Below are 26,414 nucleotides of genomic sequence, written 5' to 3' on the forward strand. Positions count from 1 at the left end.
CAAAATCTTTCTGTTGACTTCAGTGGGCTTTGGATCAGGCTCTAATTTCTTTTACCTCAAATATTTCAAAAGGTGATAAAGAGTGCCTTGAATGTGCCGCCTTGCATTCTGTTGTACTCCTATATTTAGTTTACTGAAGTTTGTACAGTTCAGTAGTGCTTTTGTTCGTCAGCGTGTGAAGAACAAATGTGGTGCTCTTCACTTATCTTTTAAAATGAATTGACAATGAAAGTTTTGTTGGTAGTGCATAGGTTTAGTTCTGAACTTCCCTAAAGAGAGTTTATTTACATGTGCATATGAGTTTTATGGCAAATAAGTAGGGATATCAGTTGGCCATATTCATAAGATGTTAGAAAAGTTGAACTGAAAAAATACAGAATTGGACTTACAAATTTTCTAGTTCAAATGAAGAAACATACAAAATTAATGGACAAATGGTTCTGTCATAATAGGATCATGTTTTTGTGATATAAACTTGTGTATGTGTGCATTACTTACACGTTTTACAGAATTAAAACTTTTTTTCAAATGCCTTTCTGTAAGTAAAATTTAAATTAAATAAACAATTCAGCTTCCATTTTATGTGTAGGTCTCAGCATAGTCTGCTTTTTGTACCAATAGCCTAAGATTTCCTAAAATGAGCAAATAGCAAAATCCTAGATTTCATATGGAATGGCTTGGGTTTTAGAGACAGTAAAATATGCACTTAAGAAACTGTTAAATATTTAACACAGATACAGAATGAAATGTGTAACATGTCATTCATTATTTCTCAAGTAAAAAATACAAATAGTAAAGCAATCATCACATATGTGTAATTATTGCAGCAGTAATTATCTTTGAGAAACAGATTATCATTCTTGGTGGTCTTTGTCAAATATCTGACTTTTCATTTTCCCATTTTATTTTTCTTGAATGGTGTCCATTTTTGAGTGGAATAGTAATATTCTGAGCTGAGGATGATCTGATTGCAAAATTTTTAGGTGGGCTAGCAGTATGAATCAGCTGGAAAGTCTAAAGATTCTTTTATAGCATTTAAATTGAAAATGCTGTCCATCAAATATTTCATTTTAATTTTTAATGAAGAAACAATGGCTGTGAGTAACATTGCAAGTGTTTATTTGTTAGAATTTCAACATTGATTTAGGTTCTTTTTTAATGATTAGTAGCTTAATCAGTAGGATATAAGCAAGACCTGTAGTTTAAAAGTAAACAGTTTTTCCAAACTATTTCTCATCTAAATTAAACTATTGTGTACATCTGTGTAAAGGAGCTATTTAAATTGATGAGTACTGTTTCCACATCTAAACAAAACATGAGATACACATTAAATTTGCAATTTGTATGTTCTTAGTAACTTTTTCTGAGGGAAAAGGTTTAAAAGATATATCTGATATGGCTGTCACTTTTGATAACATAATTTGAAACTTGTATCTTAGGGGAATAGTGACACAAGGCGGGTAAATACATAACAAAATGACAGTTGAATTTTTGAATTTTGCAGAGTTTGTATGTTGAATGCATGAAAGTAATGTTAATTAGAAATGGTGGGCGTTAAGAACTCACTAATGACTAAATGTCTTGTTTTTTGAAAATACACTTGTTGTGTATTAGCTCTCTTCTGTTTACTTTTTTGTCTCTCTTTTTGATTTGCTGGTAACTATAGTCTAATTATCCTAGTAATTCTAACTGACAGGTACCAGCTTTTGACACAAATGAGAAACCAGGCAGGGAAAACAATAGGTATACCTCCCTAACATTTTAAAAACAATAAAAACATTTACCTAAGCACAAAGAAGACTATCGTTGTTTGTGAAAAGCTATATACCATACAAATATACAAAAAACCTGCTTGGCCAGAGGTGAGCAAATAGTTCTCCATCCAGAGACATTTAAAACAAGATCTTTAATTTGAATATCTTAAGTGACTTAATTTTTTTTGAAAAAAAGTTAAACTGCCAGGTTGTTTTAATATGCATGTACTAAGAATCAGTTGTATCAACTTGTAAGATTTGACCTATTTTTCATTTTGCCAGTTTATCCCATTTCTTGTGGTGATTTTTCTGAAAGGGATCCTTACTGTATGTATTCGACCTGATCAAAACAATCTTAAGCGCATACCAAAAAAGGGAGGGGAGGCAGTGGAGATCAGCTTTATAAAAGTGTGAAAGCTATAAAACAAGCCAAATTGCAAAAGAGAAGGTAATGTGGGGACTGGTCATTTATATGCCTTTTTAAACTCAGAATGCTTGCAGGCCAAAATTACGTTAAATGTATTCATGCTGCTGTACTTGGGACCTCCTGAGCTGAGGAGGCAAGGGGGAAAGAGCAATTCAGTTGTGTCTTGTTTAACTTGGCTTCTTGAATGGCTAATCCTTTTGTTACTTGGCACACTCTGTAGGATATCATACTTAGGTTTCTAACCCTTTTTCTTTCACTTGTGGGTTTTTATTTTTTTGTTCTTAAAGTTTTTTTTTATCAGAAATGACTTGTTTAGAAATATATGGATGTTATGAAAATTTAGTCATCCATATCATCTGTAAAGAAAAACAGACATTCATTAAAGAATTTGAATGAAAAGGCGGCCCTAATGTATCTTTAAAAACCATCCTTCTCAACCAAAGTCAGGTAATATCCATTGGCTAAAGTCACCTGTGAAAAATTGTTAAAAATTGTAGGTGTTAAATAAGCCAGCACAGGGAGCTGGTATAGTCCCACAAATTTAATAGAAACATTGAACTCTGAAGGACTTAACATTTTTCTTTTTCTTTTTCACTTCAAAATGAACTGATATTTAATAGCTCAATTTTATGATCCTGTGGCTTAATTTATTAATTGTTTAGTTCCTAGAAAGAAGAAAAGGAAAAATATGCTCACTGTACTATATATGTATATTCTGCCTAAAACAGGCATGTATCTTGAAATGATACCATGGTAGTGCCCTGTTTCTTAGAGTTGTACCCTTTTCTGAGAAAACCAAGGTATTCTTTCCATCTTGGCTGCATTTGCAACTGTAACTTCTGCAAAGTATTGGTAAGTGGATGAAGATGATCAATTTCACCCCATGTGTTTGTGTGTACTTAATATGACTAGTTCTCTTATAATTTTAAACAAAAAGAAATTTCTTTTATACAAGGCACAGATGTTGTGGCATACTGGTATTTAAGGTAGAAGGATATTGGATTATTATAACAAAAAGATAGCTATATTGGTAACAATAGTTAAATTCTCTCTCTGAATATTCAAATCCCCATGAAACAGTAACCAGTCTATTTCTATTAATTTCTCAACTAGCAGAATGTTTCTTATCACCCCCTCACTGCTCACCCTCTAAATTACATGGAGTGGATGTTAGTGTCTGCAGATTAGTCTATAATCAATCCAGCATAAATAAAAACAGCAATTACTATTGGCACGATTCCTTTGAACTTGACTCAAAGTTTCAGTACTGCTTGTCCAAAGAACTTTTTCTGAAAGGCCTGGCTTTAGGATCTCAGAGGTTCTGGCATCTTCATCATCTTATAGGGAGGAAACATTCATAAGATTCCTCTTGGCCTGAAAAGCAAAAACATTTGTTTTTGATGCATGAGTGGATTGTTGGCTTTTATTTGGCCACCCAAAAAAAAGACAGATCTTAGATATTGAACATAAAAACATACATAAAAAATCAAATTACAAAAGGATTTAAAATTACCATCTCCTCATAATGTTGTAGTACAGGCTATTTATGGGTTTTGGCATTTTTGGGGGGGTCTTTCCAGATTATTCCCATGTTCCTTAAAAAAATTTTTTTTTGTCCCCACCTCCACCTCCTTCAATAATTCTCATGGACATGGCTAATGTTTATGACTGAATTTATCAACTTTAGGGTTACAAAAATGATACTCAGTTGCTTTTTTGGGACCAGTGCAAGTTTAATGGACCATTTCTCTCCATCTCTCAGGAGCAGGTGACCTTGTATCTTGGAAACCTTGTATCTGTAAACAGTTATTAACTGAACTGTTAGTTGCCATGAGGCTGAAATCTTTAGATAAAGATGCCTTAAAAGGACAAGAAGTCTAAAAGCATGGTTTGGGTTTTTTAGTTGCAGTTAACTCTTGCCACAAGGAAAGTTCTTAATATGGACATGTGTAGGATAACATGTTACACCATGATCTAAGATTTCTTAAAAGGCTTATGCTTCCCTGTAATTCATTCAGTGTAACTTATCACTGGTTCAATGGCTCTAATTTTTTTGTTATGAAATGCATGCCTCAATATTTCAAACCCATAAATTTTGTAGAAAGGTTTTTAGGGTTTTTTTTTTTTTTAACCTTTTTTAGTTAATTATTTGTAAATGAGAAAAGGATTTACCCTCCCCCCTAGGCTGTTAGATGTTCATGTAGACATCTTCTGGATTAAATGCTTTTTTGTTTGAAAGACTGATTAAGAATGTGGTATGAATGCTGATATCTCAAGAAAAAACCTCAACATTTTTTCCAAAATGTATTTGGAGTTTTCCATAGGCTCCTGTGGTGCTGTCAAAGGTCAATATTAGTCCCACTGGGCATGGGGAAAATGCAACTTTCTATCCTATTTCAATTAAATCAGAATCATGGTCAAATATATATAATTTTATTTTTTCCCCTTGGGAGGACTACATTTAACTCTAACAGAAATTGTGTATGATTGATTTGTTGGACTGTGGAAAGGTACCTGTCTGGTTTTAAAAATGTTGTGCAATGCTTTTACTACAAAGCAATTGAAACATGAGCATTAAAGTTGTTCAGTTGCTGTCTTTATAATAATCAAATAGTGTAAGGGAAGCTTTAAAATAATTCTAAATCATTATGCAACACTTGGCATAGAAGACTGATAAAAGATGAATCTTTGAAAACAGAGTTCAGTAGTGGATTTTGTTTTTGTTTTAACTTTAATTTTAGGCACATTGGGTTCTTAGCATGCATCACATTCCACTTCAAGTATGAGTAATTATGCTAGTTTAGCAATTATTAGAGATGAAAGAAATTCTGTTACATATGAATCCTCCTAAACTTCAGTAGCTTTAGTTTTAGCCAGGATAATGATCAAGTAGTAGTTAGCCATATGCCTGGGGACTCTGCTGTAGCAAAAAAGATTGCACTGATCTTGGGGGTATTTTTATTACAACACATTACAATTAGCATGTTCATTCAGTCCATCTACTTTCGTGGGTTTATAGTTTGTTCACAAAAATTCTTCTTTCAGTTCTTTTGTGGCATATGTGTATAAGATGCTGTTAGTACCCTAACCAAAAGACTTTTTAAAACCAGGAATATTTTCCTCCAATATTACAGTACTAGTTAAAATTATACAAACACTTTTTTTACCGTAAAAGTTATTTTTTTGCATTCCTTTACTATTTTTTAAGTCTTTTCCCCCCATAATGCAGAAGTACAGGAAGAAGAAAAACATTTTTCAGGATTTAATTTATTATATGGGCCTGTATGCTTCTGGGACGTATGTAACATTTATTTTAAGTGCAGAGATACTGTAGATTAAAGAATGCCTACTGTGCATGATGCACAGCAGCTTTTTGTTCATACACTTGAACTTCTTTTACTATGTATACTCTAAGTATAGTAGTCCTGTCAGTTATCCACATTTTAAGAACATCCTGAATCCTGCACCACTGATATTAATGGCAGTTGGTTTTTCCCCCTCCTCTGTTGACTTCAATGGGAGTAGGAGAGAGGGCTTACTGTTATAATTAGTAATTCATAGGAAATATTTCATTTTTAAATAAGTATAGTATAAGTATAGAAATCTTTGATTAGTATCTTTGAATAGTATAGAATAAGTATAGAAATCTTTGATTTCCCATCACCCCATCTGGATCTCTTAAACCCTACAATATGTTTAATTTGATATAGTAAGATTTTTTTTTTTTTTTTTTTTGGTATGCAGAGTATTTTGCTGTTTAGTGATATTGCATCACTTTTTTTTTTCTTTATTGGTAACTAGAAAGAAATGTATTAAATCTGGCTGTGCTAATCTTTGGTCAAAGCCCCCCAGGTGAAGCAGAATTTGGCACCTTTCTATCTTACTAAAAATAAGCAATGAGGAAAAAATATTCAAAATGTTAGTATTGCTCCCTATGTTTAGCGTCTTGGATCTGGAATAACATTTACAACTTCCTTACCTCAGATTATATTTACCTGCTTAATGAACATCAGAAAAAAGCATCCTTGAAGACTGGTTTTTGAGTTAGATTTTTATTTTCCCACTCTGGATGCGTTTGTAAAACTAGAAAGTTCCACTTTCCATTGTTGACTCATTAATGTCTTGAAGGGATTTAATAGGAGAAACCCCTCCTTCATTTTAAAATATTTCTTTGCTGGACCAGATGAAGTGACATTATGAGGCCATGCCCTTGGTAAATCTAGGCTATACTTTGGTCAACAAAACATGCTCTGGTTCTGAAGTATATTATCTTTGGTTTCCCATCTCCCCAATGGTGTCAACAAATGTTCTAACTTTGATACAATAGTGTGTGTCAGAGTGGAAAGGGTTGTTTTTGCTTTATCTTCTTTTAGCTATTCTCTACTTCCTTCCTTGCAATTGGGTTTCTTGGAATCTCTGATCCTCTAATCCCAGAACAACAGGGACTTCAAGATGCATGCTCAATGTAACTTTTTATTATCCTGAAAATAGGTGGATGAAATGGTTGACTGTTGGCTGTGTGTGTGACTTCTGGGAAGTGGTTGGATTATGTAGTTAAAAAGAGCCGGAGCATGGGAAAAAGATTTATGTCTTATGATTTAAGGTGAAGCTGTTGAATAGATTGAGTGGAAAAAGGCTAGTGAGCCAAATACAAATGTAAATCAAGAGAAGAAGGGGAGTAAGCACTGAGTACTTTTCTGGTTGCAGAAAAGTAAAAGACAGGAACTATAAAATGAAGAACAAAAGGTGATGTACAAAACTGTAAAACAAAGAAATGAATTCTGTGGAAGTGACTCCCTAATAAACATTTAGACAAAGAACAACCTGGATCATGCAAATTAACATGGAAAGAGCTGGTCTTTTGACTAAGAAAAATGTGTATCATCAGTTTAATATCTGATATGATTTTGAATGGAGTCAGTGGCCAAAAAGTCTAAATTTTGTTGCCTAAATTTGGTGCCTAAATAAGTGAACTGACCTTTCAGAGGTGTTAAGCATCCCCAACCCCTTAGATTTGTGGAAGCTGTGGGTGCTTACCACCTTTGACAGTCAGATCACTTTTAAATTCAGGCACCTAGGTTTGAAAATTTTAGCCATTGGTTATTTCTGTTTTTAACCTCTATGATCCATAGATCAGATTGCTTCAGGTGTGCTTTTCTTTAGACGAGTTCAGCTTTTTGTGGGAAACATTTAATTAATCCCCTGTTTTCTAAGTGCAGATGCAGGTATAGGCCTGTAGAAATAACCTAAATTCTTTGTGTCCCTCTGACCATGTACGTGTAACTTCTCACTTATGCCGTATGGAAGTTACTAAAGAGAGAGAGTGAGAACTTACGGTTTATGTGTAGCTGTAATGTATTATGAGGCATCTGAACCCTGAAATCATTACTATTACATAATGGATTTTGTAACTGTGCTTAAAATAATTACCTTGGATATTCTTTTCACTTTTTGATTTTTTATCATGCTGAAGGGGCCATCCATGATTATGTTCTTGAAAGTAAACAATAGCTTTCAGCTGAAATATGGTCATCGAAGGGGAGGGAGGGTTGCCGAGAGGTCTGAGCACTGGACTTGGAATTGGGACTCCTGAAGCCAGTTCCTTGCTCTGCCAGTTTCTTGCCAATGCCATGGTCCTGAGATGTGCTGGATTTCCTCATTTCTATTGGCTTCTGTGGGCATTGGGGGCACTCAGCACCATGTTCGCGCAGGCTTTGAGTGAGATTGAGCAAGTCACTTCATTTTTTTGGAGCCAAATCAAGTTGAAATAAATGGACTAAATACAGGGGAAGGGGCAAAGAAGGAATCTTTCCTCTCCCACAGCCCATTAACAGGACACAGAGCAACAGCAATGTCTACGGAGAGTCAGCAAATCTGTGTCACTATGGTCCCACTGGTTACAATCCTGTCACTTCCCACTGATGTTCCCATGTGCTCCTGAATGATGATGATGATGCAGAACACTGCTTTGCAGTGTGCAGGGGTTCCTGTTCTCATTGCATGGACTACTGCCAGTGGGAGATCAGTGGAATTACAACACTTTGGCTCCCTTTTGTATAACAGCAAAAGGGGTGGAGCAAATAGAGAACTTGATTCTCAGCACCTTAGTTCCGTTATCTATGAGATGGTGTAATAATACCTTACAGGGATGCTGTGAACCTTACTTAATGATTATCAAAAACTTAGATTCATGGATGAAAGGTGCTTTTTAAAATGCATAGTACTATTATCAGCTTACCAACAAAAACAATTTAAAATATAGTCCAAGTGTTTGTTCATGGATGAGAGATTAGGGAGGCAAGGTCAAGACACAAAACTGAATTAATGAATGGATTGGTCTAACTGTCCTGAAAACAAAATATCTTCTAAGTTTAGAAAGACCCTAGAATTCTCTGTGTGGTTGGAAGCAGACTCTACTCTGCCTTCCTCAGCCATAATATTGCATAAGCGTGACTGTCTCCTTACATGGTTCATTGTGTCACATTTGGACACTGTCATTCTTGAGTAAAGAATATGAAGGCTGAAAGAGTCCAAAAGGGTGTGCTTATGTGTGTTTCTTTTAAATGTGCCTAACCAGAAAGAAACTCTTTTTAAGGTACTGCTTAAGAAAATACTACTGTTTCAGCATAGGAATAATATTGTCCAACCAGCACAGCTAAATTGGGAACCACACACTGCTCCCAGTTCAGCTTTTATACAAGAGTAACTGAAAAAGAAGCCCAATGGAATGACAGGCTGGAGAGTAGTATGTGTAAAATGGATAAGAATGTCAAGAGAGCGTGAGTCAACCTCTGTAGGAAGAAGAAATGAGGGGATGAAGGTTGTTTAAAATAATAAAATAGAATGTGCATTATTAACAATCCCCTCTCCCGCAAAATACCTTACATTTGTAAGTTGCACTTTAAGAAAATATTGTTACATTACAACTTAAAAGTAAGGGGAGGCAGGATATGCAACAGCACTAAAGAAGGAAGGAAGGGTTCAGTTTAATCTCAAATATATTTATATTTGATAGGATTATTATAATTTTAAAAAGTATGAAATGTCAAATGCCATTTTGCTTCATTGGTACAGTAGTACCTCAATTTTATGAACACCAGTTTTTACTAACGACTAATTATATGAACCATTTTTCCAGTGGGGAGAGGGAGAAATCATATAACGAAAGTGCTGTCAATTAAAAAACAAGGCGACATCACTTCAAATTCTAGTGCCTTCAGATTCTAATGTCTTTGGTGCATTGGAAATTGCTTTGCAGTGGCTGGAGGGACAAGAAGAAAGTGATGCAGTGCACCATATTGCAACTTATGCACTGTACCTGTTGAAATTTTGAGACTTTTGATTTTATGAACTCCTTAGTCCGCCATTTTAGTTAATAAAACATGCTATATGCTCTACTATATCTTTCATGGAAGTGTATTGATATTTTTAATGTGGTTTGGAAAATTAGGCCTTGTCTGGTGTTTGATCAGGATATTGCTATGGTTACGGACCAATAAGAATGCAAGATGTCTTAATACAGTTTTATAATGTACTTTGAGTTTGCTATCTTCACTGAAGTAGGGTTGTATTGTCTATTCAGGGTCACATTTGTGACTTTCATTGGCATCAGTGTGAGAAGATGTGCTTGTATCTTTGTTTAAGGGGAGGATTTGACTGGTGTTGACTTCTAAAGGAAGTATCAAGGGTATGTAGAATAAAGAAAAGGAACTATTTTAGGGTGTGATCCTGCAATTAACCCCATAACTCTTTATTGACTTCAGCTGGCATTCCACATACAAATTGAACCTTTTATTAAGATATGTTCTAGAGGGATGGCCCTGCAAAATGCTGCAAATTCACAAATGCCATTGAATTTAATGGGATTTGAGAGGCTCGGCACTTTGCAGGACTAATCTATCTGATCATATTAAATATCTATGCATAGATGATGGCAATAAGAATCTCTTCTTAGTTTGTATGTGGACATGAGGAGGAGAGAGGAAAAGCAGACAGATACTGCCAGAAATGACAGTAATTTGTAGATACTAAAATAATGGTGCATGTGCATTTCATTTCTGTTCTGTCAGGGTAGCGGATAGCTCTGTAAATTGTATATTGATTATGCTAATATGGCTAGCGTCTCTTATGTATCTGCAGATATTATTCAAAGATGCAGATTGAATGAATGCTTTGCAAAATATTCATCATAGGAATATTTTTGAGGAAGATGAGTTTAAATGGAAGAAGTACCAGTGTTACACTTATGGCAAGTTATACTGAGTTATAGGAAATGCATAGTACGAGTTAAATATATATATTATATTGTGAACCATTTCTTTTCATGCCCCTAGCAACCTTTGTTGCTGTGTTAGGTTTGTTTTGTTTTACATCCCTTAAAGAAAGTATTTTTAGGAAGGATACTGAAATCAATAACAGTCCTATTTTTATAGTTTATTTTTGGATATGTGGCTTTTCTTGCTTTGTTTAACAAGCTGAAAAGAGCCTCACATTCAGGGAAGACATTCTCTCTCTTTCTCTCTTTTTTTTTAAAATTTATTAACCTACCCATAGTAGAAGAAAATAGTCTTTTTTTCAATTATCTGTAGCTTTTATTTTATTATAGCTTATAATAGCTCAAAAGCCATAAATCATAGACTCTGTTCTCCATAAAGGATTCCCTCTCAGTGAAAATGCACCTTTTCATAATACTCCCACATTTCTGTTTTCATCCATTCCTTTTTTCATACAAGTTCTCCACAAGCATGCACCACTGCTGACTATTCCTTGGGGTACCAATACTAACAGACTGGCCCTTCCATGTGGGGCAGTCTGGTTAGTTAACAGAATCTGTGAATTCTTTCACTGCTAGCTTTATAAACCCCACAACCATCCCAGTACATGTACATATGCCTTGTGCCACCCTGACAATTCTCTAGGCAGGAGAGCTGTTGCAGTAGACTAGTGAGTGGGCGGTTAACCCTGCTGTCAGACTCTGTGGGCCAAATCTGTTTGTTCTCCCACCTAGTGGCTTCAGTGACACTATTGGCATAAAAAGGCAAGTAAGATTTAGCCCTAACAGTGTTGCCTTTTCAACTTTCCTAGAACCTCTGAGTTTGGGATGTGAGACAGTTTGAATTCAAACTAGGGTTTTTCCTGGCTTACAAGTAGCTTTGCCTCTTGGATCACAAAGCTCAACAGCCCTTGCCTTTTATATAGATAAAAGTTCTTGTTTTGAATTGCATTTTTGTAGTAAAGTTTAAATGCTGTTAGGAGTCCAAACCCACTAGCTTTTATAAAAGTGGAGACAATTGAAATACTGGAATTCTATTTTCCTTAGTTGAGATCTTTTTAAAAAAAATATTATATGCAAATAGAATTTTCTACCATCAAGGAGTGCAGTGCCACAATTGTTTTGGTGAGCGATTCTTACTTAGAAGCACTTTAAAAAAAAAAAATTCATCATGTAATTGTATAGTAGGGAATTGATGCTTTATTGCTTTTAAGAAGCTGGCAATGTTCTCTGATCTAGTTAGCAAAGAAATATTTCTACAGCTAGCAAAACAGGTGACTCTGTGGTCATAAACACTTAACTGTTCAGACAAAAAATATTGTCTCTGAAATAATTATGCCAGTATCCAGAATTAATATTCATTTATAGCAGCATAACATAACTGGACACACAGGCTTTTGCTTTCCATATATATCCTGAGGCTTCTTCCTTTACTAACATTCAATCACTTTTACTATCTAAGCGTCCTCTTTTCTTATGGTAGACCATGCTAAATACTTTATTTAAAAAAAAAAAAGTCTGCAGAAGTCAAATACATTGTTCACAAATATAATCCTAGACTATGAATAATCTTTTTTTTACAAAAGTAACTTGAAATATTTGATGTGTGCTGCTGCTGTATATATGTCCTTCCTAGACTTTATTTTTAATGTAGTTTGCTAGAGAAAAGCTTTTGTCTCATATTGGTATAAAGCCCCTAGCAAAGGGATATTGTTGAAATTTGCCTTTGTTTATCGAAAGGAAACACAATGCATCAGTTAATGCTTGGGGAAGTTAACATTGAAGTTGGTTATGAGACTTAGGGTGATGTTTATCCTAGTTAGTTTAATATGGCATAATAACTGGAATAGCACTGAAGGATAAAGTTCTTATAAACAGTCGACGGGAAGACTTAAAGTACTAAAAAGGAACTGTATTGTGACTACAGAATGGTGGACTGGAGCTAAAGTTACCTAATGTAGCAAACACTTGTATTAGTTAGAGAAATGATCTGGCCCGGAGTAAAGGAGAGCTAGATGATATTTTGTAAGCTAACTCTATTTATGGTAAAGGTTCTTTATCCTAGGGCTGTTTTGTTCTGTTCTCCTCAAAATTGTATTTTTCACTTGTCTTTTCTGACAAACACTTCAGTCTAGTTGACTATGGTTGGCAAGTTTCTTATGCAGTGGCCTATTGTGACCTACTTGGCTGTTTTGTGACTAAAGAATCCATATAGAGCTTGAACAACAATATAAAAAAGATGCTAACCACAAAGTTACCTGCTAACAGGCTGGCCAGAAGTTTACTTTCTTTTTTCATGTAACATATATGGAGGTCAAACTTTGATAATGTGCACACTTTGGAGTTTTCATACATGAGTTTTTCTCCAGAAAAAATTTAAAAGCAGAGTACCACTAACAATAGTTATTTTTACAATATATACTATGGTACACTTATTAAAACTGAGTTCTTTTGAGGTAGCCTTCATGTGTTTTTACTTACCGATTTTCCAAATTCTGTAACTTGCAATGTTCCTGTCAACCAGAAGTGCGAATTAACAAAATTTTGCTGTGTATATGTGTCTGCCCGCATTAGTAAGCGGTGATTCTGAAACTTCTACTGATGGAATTAGTAAATGCATTTCTGCAGAAAGTCTGAGCCCCCGGTTTACATATGTTTAAACACAGCAGTGAAGACCTACTTAAAGCAAAAGAAAACAAATCTTGTTAATATCCTGGAAAGCTACTGTCTGATCTCTAAACTTTCCTTTTTGGGATCAGCTCCTGAGAAGGCATTTGTATCTTTTAAAAATCTCATGATTTTTAATCCACTGTAATGTTTTTTTTTGAGGCCTGACTCATGATTTTTGAATACTTGGTGATACTGTAAACATGAAGTCTCCCCTCTTCACTTTTTCCCCACTGGAAGGGAGAAGGAACTCTTTTTCTCTACTGCTCTTTCAACTCGAAGAGCTCTTGCTGGTTGTGAGAGTAATAAGGAAGTAGACAGTTTTGCTATTTAACTTCTCTCCACCTCCACTTTGGTTGGTCATTTTCCCCTGTGAATAGCTCCAGTGCCTGCTCGGCAGCACCTTTTTAGCTTCCCAAAGCAGTCACAGAATGAAGCTGATATTATTGTCAGTTTCAGTACTACCCACCTGGTTTTTGAATAGTCAGTCTGAACAGAATCTGGTGCTTAAGAAAGCTTAACAATAATAAAGACACTGGCATGGTCTGTCTGCGGATTCGGTAAGACAGCACTGTGTTGGTTCACCTTTGCAAGGCAGTCTTCTCAACTGTAATGTTAGCTTTTTTTTTTTTTAATCTGAAATTCAGTAGAAATAAATGGTTCAGCACCCATCCCCAGTTTGCTAGAAAAAGTTTCCTGCTTAATGATGTAGAGTAGGTGAGTGGAGTCTTCATGCTTGTTTTAGTCCCTAATTTAGTTATGTAACAGAATACTGTACAGAGGAAATTTGACTTGTTTCTCAATTCAGAAGACCTCTCTGGTCACACTGATGCATGAAATCTACATGCTTGTAGAAAAAGCGTAGTATATGGTCTAGTCTGAGGTTTTGCACCTTGCACTGATTCTATACTAGGCAGTGTTCTCTTGCCATGCTGCACAAGCATTAGTGGCTTTCAGAACTGAAACTAGGGAGATGACGCATTAGTCCTTTCAGCTACCCACCTAACATCTTGTTGTTGTTTTTTTTTTTGTTTTGTTTGTTTACTTTTTCCTGACAGTAGAAGAAAATGAAACAAAGGACCAGCAGGCAGGTGTGGGACAGATAGCCGCACAGACTGGTAATGCTGAATTCCTTCATTAGTGCTTGTTTGCTGTTTTACAACAGTGTGAGAATTTTTTCCCCCCAAAGTTTGCTCTCATCTTATTGAATTTCAACTTAGAATCCACTTCTAAAGCCCAGGGGAAAAATAATGATCCCACCTTTCAATTTCAGAAAATCAGGAATATTGCTGTATCCAACTGTATATTGCTGTATATTAACCTTTAAAATCCAAGATGGCTTTTTTTCAAACAAACAGCTATGTGTACCCACAAAACCCAACCCTAAACCATTTGTCCTGATCTTAATTAATATCCATCCTTATGAAACGATTGTGTGTTGCGGTAGTTGTTTTATAAATGATTTTAAGCTTAAAATGGTAATCGTTCAGTTTGCTTACCAGTAACTAACCCCCTTCATGTAAGTCAGTGGGAATTGTGTAGATAAATCTTTTTGTTTAGATCTGAATCTACATGGAATTTATTTTAAATAATTATGAAGAAGTAATGTAAGTAGGTTAATATTATGCTATCCATTCCTTGTAAGAATAATGGCTTTTTTTTTTCTCTTTTAGTCTAATGTGATATCTAGAATTCAAGAAATGATTGTTTTTTGAAAGTCTTGCAAACAGTTATATAAAATAGTAATACTTTATTCCTGTGGGTAGTCCAATGATTCACTGAAGTTACTCTTGTAAGTCCTCCTTTCTTAAGAGTTCTCCATGTTGATTCTTAGAATCAGTAGATTTAAAAAAAAAATTATAGGTAATAGTTTGAATTATTCCATTTGAGACTGTAAAGAATATATTTAAAGCTGTTAAGTAAAATACTTTGTCATCCAGAGTACTGTATGCATCTTGTCATTAGTATTTGTGTGTCTGGCAATGTGGGTAAAACACTTTATTTAAAAAAATAAATAAAACGAGAGAAAGGAAAGTTTCTCTAACTCATAAGAATAAAAGAGGCCCAATTGATTGTTTTTTTGTTTTTTTTTAACTTGAGAATTAATAAATGCTGTAAACATTTTCAATTAGAAAGAAAAACAGTGAGTTGTAAAACTGGAAACTGATGTCAGGAAATGGTAGAGTTTCTTTTACTCTTTTTTTAATTAACTGTGAGTTGTTAAATAATCTTGTTAGTGCATTCATTTTTATATTACTATTTTATCCTGTGTTCTGCTACCTTCATTGTTGAATAATTTATTTATTTATTTATTTGCCTGTCACAAGAACTTTATGCTAAAAATTAAAAAAAAAAACCAAAACCTCCAGATCTACCTGATCCAAGCAACGCTGAAGGCCCACACTGTATCCACACTGCCAGAAGTTTTTATAGTAATACTTTGTATCTAAGCTCTGGTTCTAACCATTAAATGTGCTTTTTATAGAGTACCAAGTTATACATGTGGTGCAGCTACGGCATATTAATCTTACTGCAGAGATTTAATGAGGCAGTTGTTTTGTGATGGACACTATTGGGAGCAGAGAGCGACAGAGTTTTACTTTACCAGTGAGCTGCAGAAATATTCCTTGCCTGGTAATAATTATAACCACATGATCTTAGTTTTCCTTTCTTTTGCCAGCACTTTTCCATGTAGAAGTGGCTTGGAAGGAGGTTCTTTAGAAGCCAGTGAAATGGATTGGAAACTGGTCTGTTTTCATGGTAGTTTGACATTTTAGCTCTGATTGGCTATGGATCCTTGTTGCATAGACAGAAATATGTAAGATGAGTTTCAAGAATACAGATGGTCTTTGCCAGTCCACTGAGATGGCTTTTAGATATTCATTACTTTTACTTGACTTTTATAAGGGTTATAAAAAGTAAATGTGGTGAAACCTCATTTTTACATGGACAGAATAGAATTTTTTCTGGTTGGCCTTAAACTGATCCCATATTTGAAATTAATTGAAGTCCATGGGTTTATTGCCGCCAACTCTTTTAAGCCAATGCAATTTCTCATTTTCCCCAAAGTTTCAGTTTTATTAGACCAAGTTACAGCAATAACATCCCTGAGGAGGAGGAGGAAGAGGACAGAACCACCTGCCAGAGAACGTAGTAATGGGAAAATCATACTACTTTTAATTTCCACTTATAAATAATGTTAACATAATCAGTAACAGAAGACAGACCTTGATTTTTTTTTATTGTGTTCATAATTTATTTCTGTCTCAAATCTAATCTCCTTTCTATACTAAATAATTAGAAGTGGAGTCTGCAGGTCATGTGCAGTTCCTGACATCCTAAGATGGTTGCGGGGGCTAGATCTGTGTTTGTTGCAGATGGTAGTGGGACATGGCTATGGAATTTACAGAATTGACAGTAGTGTTTCCAGGTGTTGCGGAGGGGTATGTTTGAATAGATGATTGTAGTGTTTGCGGCTTTGTTTGTTGCAGATGTTAGGGTGAAGAGGGGTATTAATAATACTTAGGGGCATTTGATACGAAGTCCGTTTGAAAGCACTAGCCTTAATTAGGAGGAAGTAAAGATGCAACTGCATTTGAATGAATATTGCATTTATGAAGCAGGTTTTGTTCTAGGCTCTCAAAGAGCTTTTCAAACTACGCAATTAAGCATGTGTGCAATCACTAACATACAGCCACCTATGGGGTGGAAGACAGCTGCGGTTATGCTATAGAAAGCCATCCTGCAGCCTCCAAATTATGATCTATTTTTTAAAAAAATATCTATTTTTGTGGTGGTGTCTCTTCAAGAAAGTGAAAAGGAAGGAAATGCATTCACCAAGAGAGAGGCTGAGACTGCCAGAACTCATTTCACAGAAGTAGCATAGGCTAAAATTGAACTTAAGTCCCAGAGGATCCCACTTAAGTGTTGACCTAAAAACAAATGTGTCAGTTGGCTAGAGCATGTATTCTAGAGTTGCAACAAAAGGGAATAAGCTTGACTGCCTCCTCTCCCTGTAGAGTTATATCTGTGAATGCAGAAGTGGAAGCAGAAACATTTGTATCACTGTTAAAATGATTCTAATTTTAATAAATAGTGTCTAAGTAGTAAGCTTTGACTTGTGGAGTTCTTTAGGTTTTTGTCATTAGGTGTGGGTGGGAGGTTGGGTGGTGTTGGATTCTTGTAAAGTGCTGGTGTTCATGAAAAATAGGTTTTGAATTTTTGCCCCCTTTTTTTGAAGCACGGTACTTAAAGCAGAGTCAGATTTTAAGCTTATTTTAAAACAAACAGGTCTGTAAACTTTATGTGCAGCATTTAAATACTCCTGTTAAAATTCAAACCCAGTGCCCCGTATGTCCCTGAGTGCTGTCAGTTTTATGAGATGAAACTGGGAGCTTGAGCTGAACAACTAATAGGATGCAATGTGCACATATTGCCTTGCAACAAGTGTTTAATGATGTTGGGGTCAGTTTGCAGCAGTTAAGACAATTATTTCTTTTCCTGAACTGCTTGTAACCTAGTAGTATTTTAACTACTTTGTTAAGCTTGCTGAAGAACTTGGAAAATGTGCTGGTACACAAGTTATTTAGATCCAGATACAGCATTTAAAAGTGGCAGAAGAGCTTTCCTAGGTTCAGATGGTGTCACTTTGGAAAGTATTACTCTGCATACTACTACTTAATTTGGAAGTAGCTGCCTGAGTTAAAGTTCTTATTCTAGCATTTAAAAAATTGAAATTTGTAAGGCTCTTGCCACCTATGTAGGTGTCGTTTAACAGAGCAAGTATACCACACTTACTTCTTTAATTCATTTGTTGACCCTCTGTAATATAACTCCCTTTGAAAACAAACCTTGCCCTTTATCCTGTCTGAGAGATTCTTCTGGTTTAGCTCACGAGCCCCGTAGTGGGAGGAAGTTCACTTAATGACAGGTCTTGTTTCATTTCGGTTTATGCATAGGTATCCTTGTGTGTTGATAAACGATATGAAGAGCAGCAGTGTTTATTGCAGGTTCTAGGGAGATGGTAAGAGTCATGGCACTTGTGGCAGGTGTAGGGAATGGCTGGATTTAGTGGGCAACTGCACCACTGCAGCCACCTCATCGTGGAGGAGTGGTGGTGATGGCTTTTGTAGCAGATGGAAAAATAATTAGATGCTAACTGTACTACTTTCTCTGTCTTTGTTACGGATTCATTTTCTAAGATGGCTTATTCCAGCTATATATGGTGAAGTGCTCTCAAGTGTCTGAAAAGCAAAGGAGGCTGCCAATGGAAAAAGAGAAGTGGTGAAATGTGAGGGTTCCTTTTGTTAGGATGTACACAACCATCTTTCTTCTTAATTCATTATTTGTAGTGTGGTTCCTGAGAAGAACAAAGTAAACTCCCGGTTTGCTTTATTGGAGAAGAGATTGTTTTATTTCTGTCTTTTGGAGGAAGCGCTTTGTAAAATGGGCAAAAAGTCAGGAATAGTTAAGGCACCACAGTGTACTTTCTATCTCAAAAGATGAAAAGTCACAACTAAATTCGTCTTCATATTACTTCATTTCAGCATTCCTCATCTACAGAGCTGTGGTAGAGCAATGAGTTGTATAGTTTCTGCTATGCTCAAGGGAGTTGGCTGAGATCACCTGATTCACTTAATTTAAAGCCTCATATTGGACTCATGCTTGCTATTTTAGGGTTTCAGATTGTTTCAGACTCAGATTGTCCCAGTGATCCTCAGAATACTTGTTATCATCCCAAACAGACAAAGGTGTCCTTGTGGGCTAGTTATAACAGTTAGTTTCCAGCTTCCCATGATCTGGCAAAACAAGGAACCCTACCAGCTTATTCTCTAGCTAAATTGCATCTTGAGTTAAAGCATACATATAACTTCAACCCAAAGCAAACTTTTTCTATAGCATTGCTCTACAGCAAGTAATTGGGTGATAGAATATGTAGACTGGTTTATGAAATACAGGTCAATTTCATCCTTATGTTAATCAGTTCAGTTTATTTTAATCTTTTGTTTAATTCCGGTAATTTCCTGTGAAACACTATAGTTAACTGTGAAAAGAAACTCTCCTGAACGCATTGATTCTTTTTTTCTCTTTAAATTGGACACTGTTTAATTGTAAAGGTAATCTGTCCTTTCTTACAGTGATCAAAGCCTCTGAATAAGCTGTGGGAAAAATTGATAAGTTAATACTGAAGTAGGGGAGAGTTGTTTTGAAAGAGGGAGAGTGCTGTATGTGAAGGTAGAGGGAAAATTCCTTTCATCATCAAGAATAGAAAAAAATTAAGGAAAGAGGTTTCCTCTGCTTATTTAGCAAAATCTAAAGTGTGTTTCTCCTGTGCTGCAGGCTCAAGCTCAATGTATTTCTGTTTGTTGGTACCAAGAAGAACCAATCTGATTTTTTTTTTAAAGGATCTGTTCTTAAAAGCCCTGAGGTCACAGTCTTGATTTTCTTTCAGATGCTAACTGTAAACTAGAAGACAAGGCGGAAGATGGAGAGGTGATAGATTGTAAGAAAAGGCCAGAAGAAGGGGAGGAGTTAGAGGAAGAAGCTGTGCACAGCTGTGACAGCTGCCTCCAGGTGTTTGAATCACTGAGTGATATCACAGAACACAAGATTAATCAATGTCAACTGACAGGTAAACAATACTTATCACTTTGTGGCTTCTTGCACTGTTCTATTTCTGATTCCAGTTCCCTTCTTCAGATTCCTTTCCCTCCCCCCATTTGTTTTACTCCTACACTTGAATGCTTAGGTGATGCTAGTCATTAATTCTGTGGCAAAGTTATGCTGTGAACTGGTGCACCATAAATTTTATTCAGATTGGATAATTACTGCATTCACACCTGATTTAAACTGTGCTTTAGCTTTCAGTAGGCCTGATTACTACTCCTTTTTGCAGATTTATACCATACAGTTTTATGTGCCTTTTTACTTTAATTTAAACAAAATTATGAACACAGATGATGCTGGTAAACGGGTTTGACTTCAGTTGGATAATGGATTAATTCATATAATGGTGGGGTATAGATCGAGATCTGATACTTCTTTGTTCTTAGCTGTTACAACAAATGAGCATACAGTGATCAATAAATGGAGGTTGAGGGAAATACCAGCAAATTGTTACACTATACATAAAAATACAAACATTATGTGGCAGAATTGAATGCATATTGGACATTATTAATTTCTCATAAATACAGCTGGGCAAATGGACTTGTAACCAGCTTGGGTCATTTTAATGTATAGGCAGAGAAGCAATAGTCTAAAGATTTGGGTCCTGTTCCTGCAGTGAGATCTTCATAGGTCACCCATTTGCTCATGGGAAATCTTATTGAAGTAGTTTTATTTTTAGTTTTACAAACTATTATAATGGAACACACCATAGGTCAAAATAGACTGAATATCGGGAGAAGGGCAGTTTATTTCCATTAAATAGTAAGTACTTTAGTTTGAACTATTAAGAGATGAAATTCAGTTGTTATGCGATACAGCTATCATAGGGCAGGCTTTGCATGATTATAATTTTGTGAGCGCAGGAAGCCAGTCCCATATATTAATCGCTTTAATGAAAATAAGTGTGTGTTTGTGTGTCTTCATTTGCTTATTTGCACACTGGAGCCAAAAAAGCCTCCAAAGTTCTGGTACAAGAGTATAATCAGCAAGTGGCACTGTAGGTGATTCAGAATGAAGTGGAGAAAGCAGGCAGACAGAGGAGTAGGCAGAAGCAGAAGAAATGTCAAGGAAAGAAACTGAATTTACTGAAAGTTTTTAATCCCAATCCTAGGATGTGGAGGATGAAAATATGATGCATGTGGAAGTATTTTTAATACCAGAAGAAATGTTTTAACTTTTATCCCTCTTTCCTGGCCTTTCCTTGCTTAAATGTTGTTCTTTCTTAAATTTAGGCAATTCAGCCCTCCTCAGTTCTTAGTGCCTGAATTGGCTGTCCTCGAGACAATGTCTCCTGTCTGTGACTGGTGAGGCTCTGTTTCTGGCAGGATGGATTTTCTCTATTTTATTTTATTCTGGTATCTTACTGGTGTTCTGTCTCTTCTTTTTTGTTACCTCTTCTATTCTATCATCTTTTGCCTTTTCTCAGTCTTATTGGTTTTCCCCAAGCCCCTGCGACAAAATTTTCCTTCTCAATTCCCCCCTCCCAGCTTCAAATCCCACTTATTCTTACCCCTGCTTTCCCCCTTATTCTGTTGCCCCTCCACCCCTTTCTTGCTGCATTCCTCTAATTCCCTATACACCCCATGCAGTCCTCTGATTTTTCCCAAGCAATAGGTGCTCTGCTCTCACACTGCAAACAGCATGAACTGAACAGTGTTTCTGCATCATAGATGGGGACCTCAAGTGAAAGATCTACAACACTTCTGGTCTTGCTGGAAGGCAGATGGTGCCATGCTAAATGAAGGCTGGAATGAGTTTGCTGCATGAGTCAATTTGAAAGAAAAAAAAAAACTTTGTTTTTGAAGGGAGGTGCCCTTCAAAAAAAATCTTTTTCACTCTTGTAAGAAAATGGGTGGCTGTTAATAGATAGAAGGAAGACGAGTCAAAATAACAAAAACCTTTTGTCTGCTCTTGCTCCAAGGGGTGGCCAGGTAGGCAGAAAAGCCAATCCTCCTTTACATCAAATTACAGATGATCTGTGTGTGTGTGTGTACACACAGTAGAACTTCGGAGTTACAAACATCACAGGTACGAACTGACTGTCAGCCACATACCTCATGTGGAACTGGAAGTATGCAATCAGGCAGCAGCAGAGACAAAAAATAAAACAAATACAGTACAGTACTGTGTTAAACGTAAACTACTAAAAAAAAATAAGGGGAAAGCAGCATTTTTTCTTCTACTAGTAAAGTGTCAAAGTTATATTAAGTCAATGTTTAGTTGTAAACTTCTGAAAGAACAACCATAACATTTTGTTCAGAGTAACAGACATTTAAGTTATGAACAACCTCCATTCCCGAGTTGTTTGTAAGTCTCGGGTTTTGTATTTATAAGAGGGTAAAAATGGAGGAAATGACTTAACATAGCAGAACAGGTTCCCTTCGTTAACTCTCCAGAAAACTCCTAAAAATAAATTAAACAAGTTCTTGTTAATACGAATTGTGTATCTGGAACAAGAATAGTATATATGATATGGAACTAGAGCATGAAATGTTTTGATTCTTGTGTTTTTTGCTCATTTCTACTATATCTGTTAGAAACAGTTATTAGACAAGTAGCTCAGTAATAAAAGCAATAGTAATAATGAAATAAATGGTGTTTGATTTTAGCATCAGTAGAGTTATACCCAGCTCACAACTAAGTCAGTGGAAAAACTGACAAGCTCAGGATCAAAGCTTCATTACAAAAAATATAACCACGTTTGTGTTTTTTGAGCAGCCTGCCACCCACCTATTTTTTCTGCCTCCTTCCTAGCCAATAGAATCTACTTCTTGCTTTGCGTGTTTTCTCTTTTTCAAGAAAGTCTATGAAACTAGTAGTCACTGAAGAGCTGTATGGACCTTTTTAAAAGTAGTTCAGCCATACTATTCAAACTTGGGTGTCTCAAATTAGGCTCCTAAATCCAAATTCTGTTTCTTAAGTCAGTATGGCCTGTCTTTCAAAGGTGCCTGAACATTGTAATGGATTTCAGTGAGCTTTGTAGGTACTCCATGTGATGGACATGGAGCTACTCTTTAATAGTTTATAAATACTGTATGTTGACCTTTTTTATTCCAATGTTTGGTGTGGGTCTATAGTGGGTTACATCAACAGGATTGTTGGGGAAACAAACAGGAAGGCAAAACAATGACTCTTATATGAGACACCTCTTAGCGAGCCTTTGTTGTTTGTTATACGATAATGGGAGAGACATGGCCCCGAAGAGACTGGCTCACCCTTCTGTTGCGTCTACAAAACAGGTAGCACTTCTGAAAATTTGGGTTAATCTGATTTAGGATCTCATGTGTACATTATATTTAGGTTTGTAACTTTAGGCACCCAACTCTGAAAATTTTGGCTTTCTTCTACTGCGACTGCTACTCAAATCTGGATGGACAAAACAAAGTTGCTTTGTCAAATTTCCATTCTGTTCTCTTTTCCAAAGATAGAAGTGGGATTGAGGCTGGTGATTTTTTGAGAAGTATTGGTTTGACTTTGCAGGCTCAGTCTTGGAAAAATGGTGATTGCCCTCAACTCCTTGCAAAATCAGCGGGAGTTAAGAGTTGCTCAGCACTTTGCAGGATTGCGCACTGAGTATCCTGGATGGCTGTTTTGTCAATAATTTAGCTAAGGAAAGAAAAAGGAGCTATCCTCAACTGGTTCTTTCCATCCAACAGATTATAATCTGTTGGTTAGGTTGAATCCTATGCTTGCTTTCTGGAGGAGGGGATAGTTGCTCTTTTATCCTAAAGTGTATGCTGTGATCTTTTCAATTTGGGCCTGATCCAGTGCCCTTTGAAGTCAGTGGAAAGATTCCAATTGACTTCAGTGGGTGATGGATCAGGCCCTTTATGAGATGTGCAGTAGTAGTTGTTTTTTTCCCCTATCATAACTTTTGTACTGACATTTTGTCTGAAAAAAGCCAATGTTTTATTCATGTTAATTGTTCACACATAAAACGTTCTTGGAATATAGATAATGGATTAAGGAAAAAAACCCAGAATTTTTCACACTCTGTATCCACCAATATATGAGACACTGAACTATGATAAAAGATGATGAAACTATAGTAAAAGATAAACTATGATAAAAGATGAGCTGTAAAGGTATGGCATTAATAGAGAAGCTCTCTCTCTGATCTTAATGCTCTTCGCTTTGTCCATCTCATGAAGTTATGTTTTTAATAACTCATGGATCACTTGCAAGCTGTCATTTCCTGAGTAAAGCTATGAAGAACCACCTCCTAATCAGTGTGGAGCCGCCTGTAGGGGTGCAAATGTGCCTCGTGTGCGTAAAATTGGTTTTTTGAATAATAGTGTCCAAGATCACACATGCATCTTGTGTCTCCTCATGTTTCCATGTGAGGGCTAAAAATAATGGGGCAGCCTTCCCTCAGTTTCCTCTTAGTGTCCAAGAAAGGAGATGGAACCCAGCCAGTGTCTGACCCACTACTCTCTTCAGAGATCCTACATTGGTTCCCCTAAATCTCTTCCAATCTATTTGGTGAAGATATCTTACCACCAAACCAATCAGTTCTCCTGTACGCCCCCCTCTACAGCAGGACAAGGTACCTTGGGCCAATCATCACATCTTACATCTGAGTCCAATCCCTCAGAGTTCAACTGTGCCCGTCTTGTGCCTGTTCAAACCATGTCTGAATGATTTCTATCAAGGATGAATACTGCTGATTCCTCTTCTGTCTAGAGACCCACATCCCAGATAAGGGATGTAAAGTCCTTCTCCACCAGAACTCACAAGGAGACACTTGGCTCAGCTCTACTTGGTCAGTCCACATGGATGACTTCAGACTTAAAGGTAAGGGATACAAACACTGCAAGGCTAGATAAATTAGTGTAAGCTGGCACTCCCTGGAGCACTCTTCGCTCTGGGATCTGACACTAGAAAGAAAGTGAAGCACCAACGATGTTAAGCCCCAACTACCTTGACATCAGTGAAGTCTCCGGGGCGCAAGACTTCGATGCCTACAGACCCGGCAATGAGTACCTCAGCACTGATAGTCCCAGTGTCAATGACTCTGGCTCCTGTACCAACTGCTTCAATACCACAGGCAGTAAAGTGAGCACCTGCACCCACTCATAGATGAGTCACTGACTTGCCTGGTTGGTCCGAGCATAAACATAGCTCTCAGATCGACGGGTGGCTCCTGGAACAAGGACATGAGACATCACTCCTTGAGGGACAAAGACACTAAGCAGTTGGGTGGAATGAGAAACCCAACACCATTCCAGGGACTGACAGAACTGAGCAAAGACTTCATATAGGCTGTAGAGAGAGGCATATCACGGCTGAAGACATTCCTGTACTGAAGAGACACCCAGAACCCATTGGGCTGTGGAATATTCTGATATGGACTCCCTCAGTCTCTCTTGTTGAAGCTGTTCCACTTAAAATAATTAGAGTCATTTGGGCCAGAGAGGGGGAACCCAAGCATGAGAATGGCACTCCAATCTGGTGATTAGAGCTCTTACCCAGGACATGGGAACCCAAGATCTAGTCCCCCTGCTCCAGTGACTTTTATTAATTATTTATCCACTGTGGAACAGCTTCCACAGGATAGAATGAGGGAGGCCCACATCAGAATATGCTATAGCCCAGTGGTTAGAGCCTTCACCTGAGAGATTGCAGATTCCTGTTCAAGTTGCTTCTCCCCCTTTGGTGGACCAGGATCTGCCACATCCCAGGTGAGTACCCTAACCACTGGCCTAAACCTTATAAGGGAGCTCCTCCTCTGCCTCCCTCCCCCAAAATTTCTTGCCAAAACAGCATAGGAGCTTAACTCCAGGACCGGTTTTGCAGCTGAGAAATGCTAGCAGAGAGAGGTGCCTCCCTGCAGCATGGACTTAAGTGCCTGTCTCTGTAGAGGTGTAGGGTTTAGCATATGCCCCTCTAGTTGGCATCACCCATTGGCTGGGTTAGGCAGCTTTCTGCCTGGCACGCTGGCTCTGTGAGTCAAGTCTAAGGGATCTATCTCCCCCGATTCATTGTATAGCTGTCTAGGCATGGATCCCATGACCCACCCTCTTGTCACAGTTTTTTGGAGACCCTAGCACCATTGGCTTTGAATTACGAGGGAACAGAAGGAGCGTGTTAGCTTCTCTTTCCTCTGTGCGCTTGTAAGAGAGCACAAGGAGGTACAGAGCTGCAATGGACACTGCTAATAAAAATAAAATTAAAAGAAAACCACCCTAATTTGACACCCAGTAGGCGCATGTGTAATGCCGACAGACCCTGGTCATTGGCGGGTGGGATAAAACCGGCTTTGAAGCTTAGTGTATGAGTCTATCTACTGCATGTGCTAAAAACCACATGACTCTTAGCCCAAGGCTGTAATAGACTCCTTGATCTCTAGATCAGTAGTTCTCCACTTGCAGCCTGCGGTCTGCTTGCAACCCAATCAGCATACAGCTACAGCCCATGTGACATCCTCAGGGCGATACGGGTAGTATTGAATGTGGCCCACATAACACATTGTGGGACAAATATGCAGCCCGTAATGGTAAATAGGTTGAGAACCACTGCTGTAGATAGTCTGGGTACCACTAGAGGGGGACAGAGCACCACACCAAGCAGGCATGCACAGTGGGATCCACATTGACTACAACATCTCAATGAACCACATTTACCA

General features: G+C 37.0%; 1 protein-coding gene across 7 annotated transcripts in view; it reads left to right on the forward strand.

The window, feature by feature from the left end:
* Window positions 1-26,414, forward strand: part of ZNF521 (zinc finger protein 521) — a 258,352-nt gene that overhangs the window by 2,913 nt on the left and 229,025 nt on the right. For 6 of the 7 annotated variants that reach the window (XM_067546457.1, XM_067546465.1, XM_067546435.1 and 3 more), the window contains exons 2-3: window positions 14,179-14,238; window positions 19,572-19,751. Coding sequence is in view for 5 of the 7 variants with exons in the window: in XM_067546435.1 (XP_067402536.1) it covers window positions 14,179-14,238; window positions 19,572-19,751 (240 nt within the window). In the remaining 2 variants the exon portion in view is untranslated. The remainder of the gene's footprint in view (window positions 1-14,178; window positions 14,239-19,571; window positions 19,752-26,414) is intronic. The other variant, XM_067546437.1, reaches the window with a different exon arrangement.

Source organism: Emydura macquarii, unplaced genomic scaffold (genome assembly GCF_026122565.2).
Source record: "Emydura macquarii macquarii isolate MOO-44397 ecotype Brisbane River unplaced genomic scaffold, CSIRO-AGI_Emac_v2 contig_212, whole genome shotgun sequence".
NCBI classification, from domain to species: domain Eukaryota; kingdom Metazoa; phylum Chordata; order Testudines; family Chelidae; genus Emydura; species Emydura macquarii.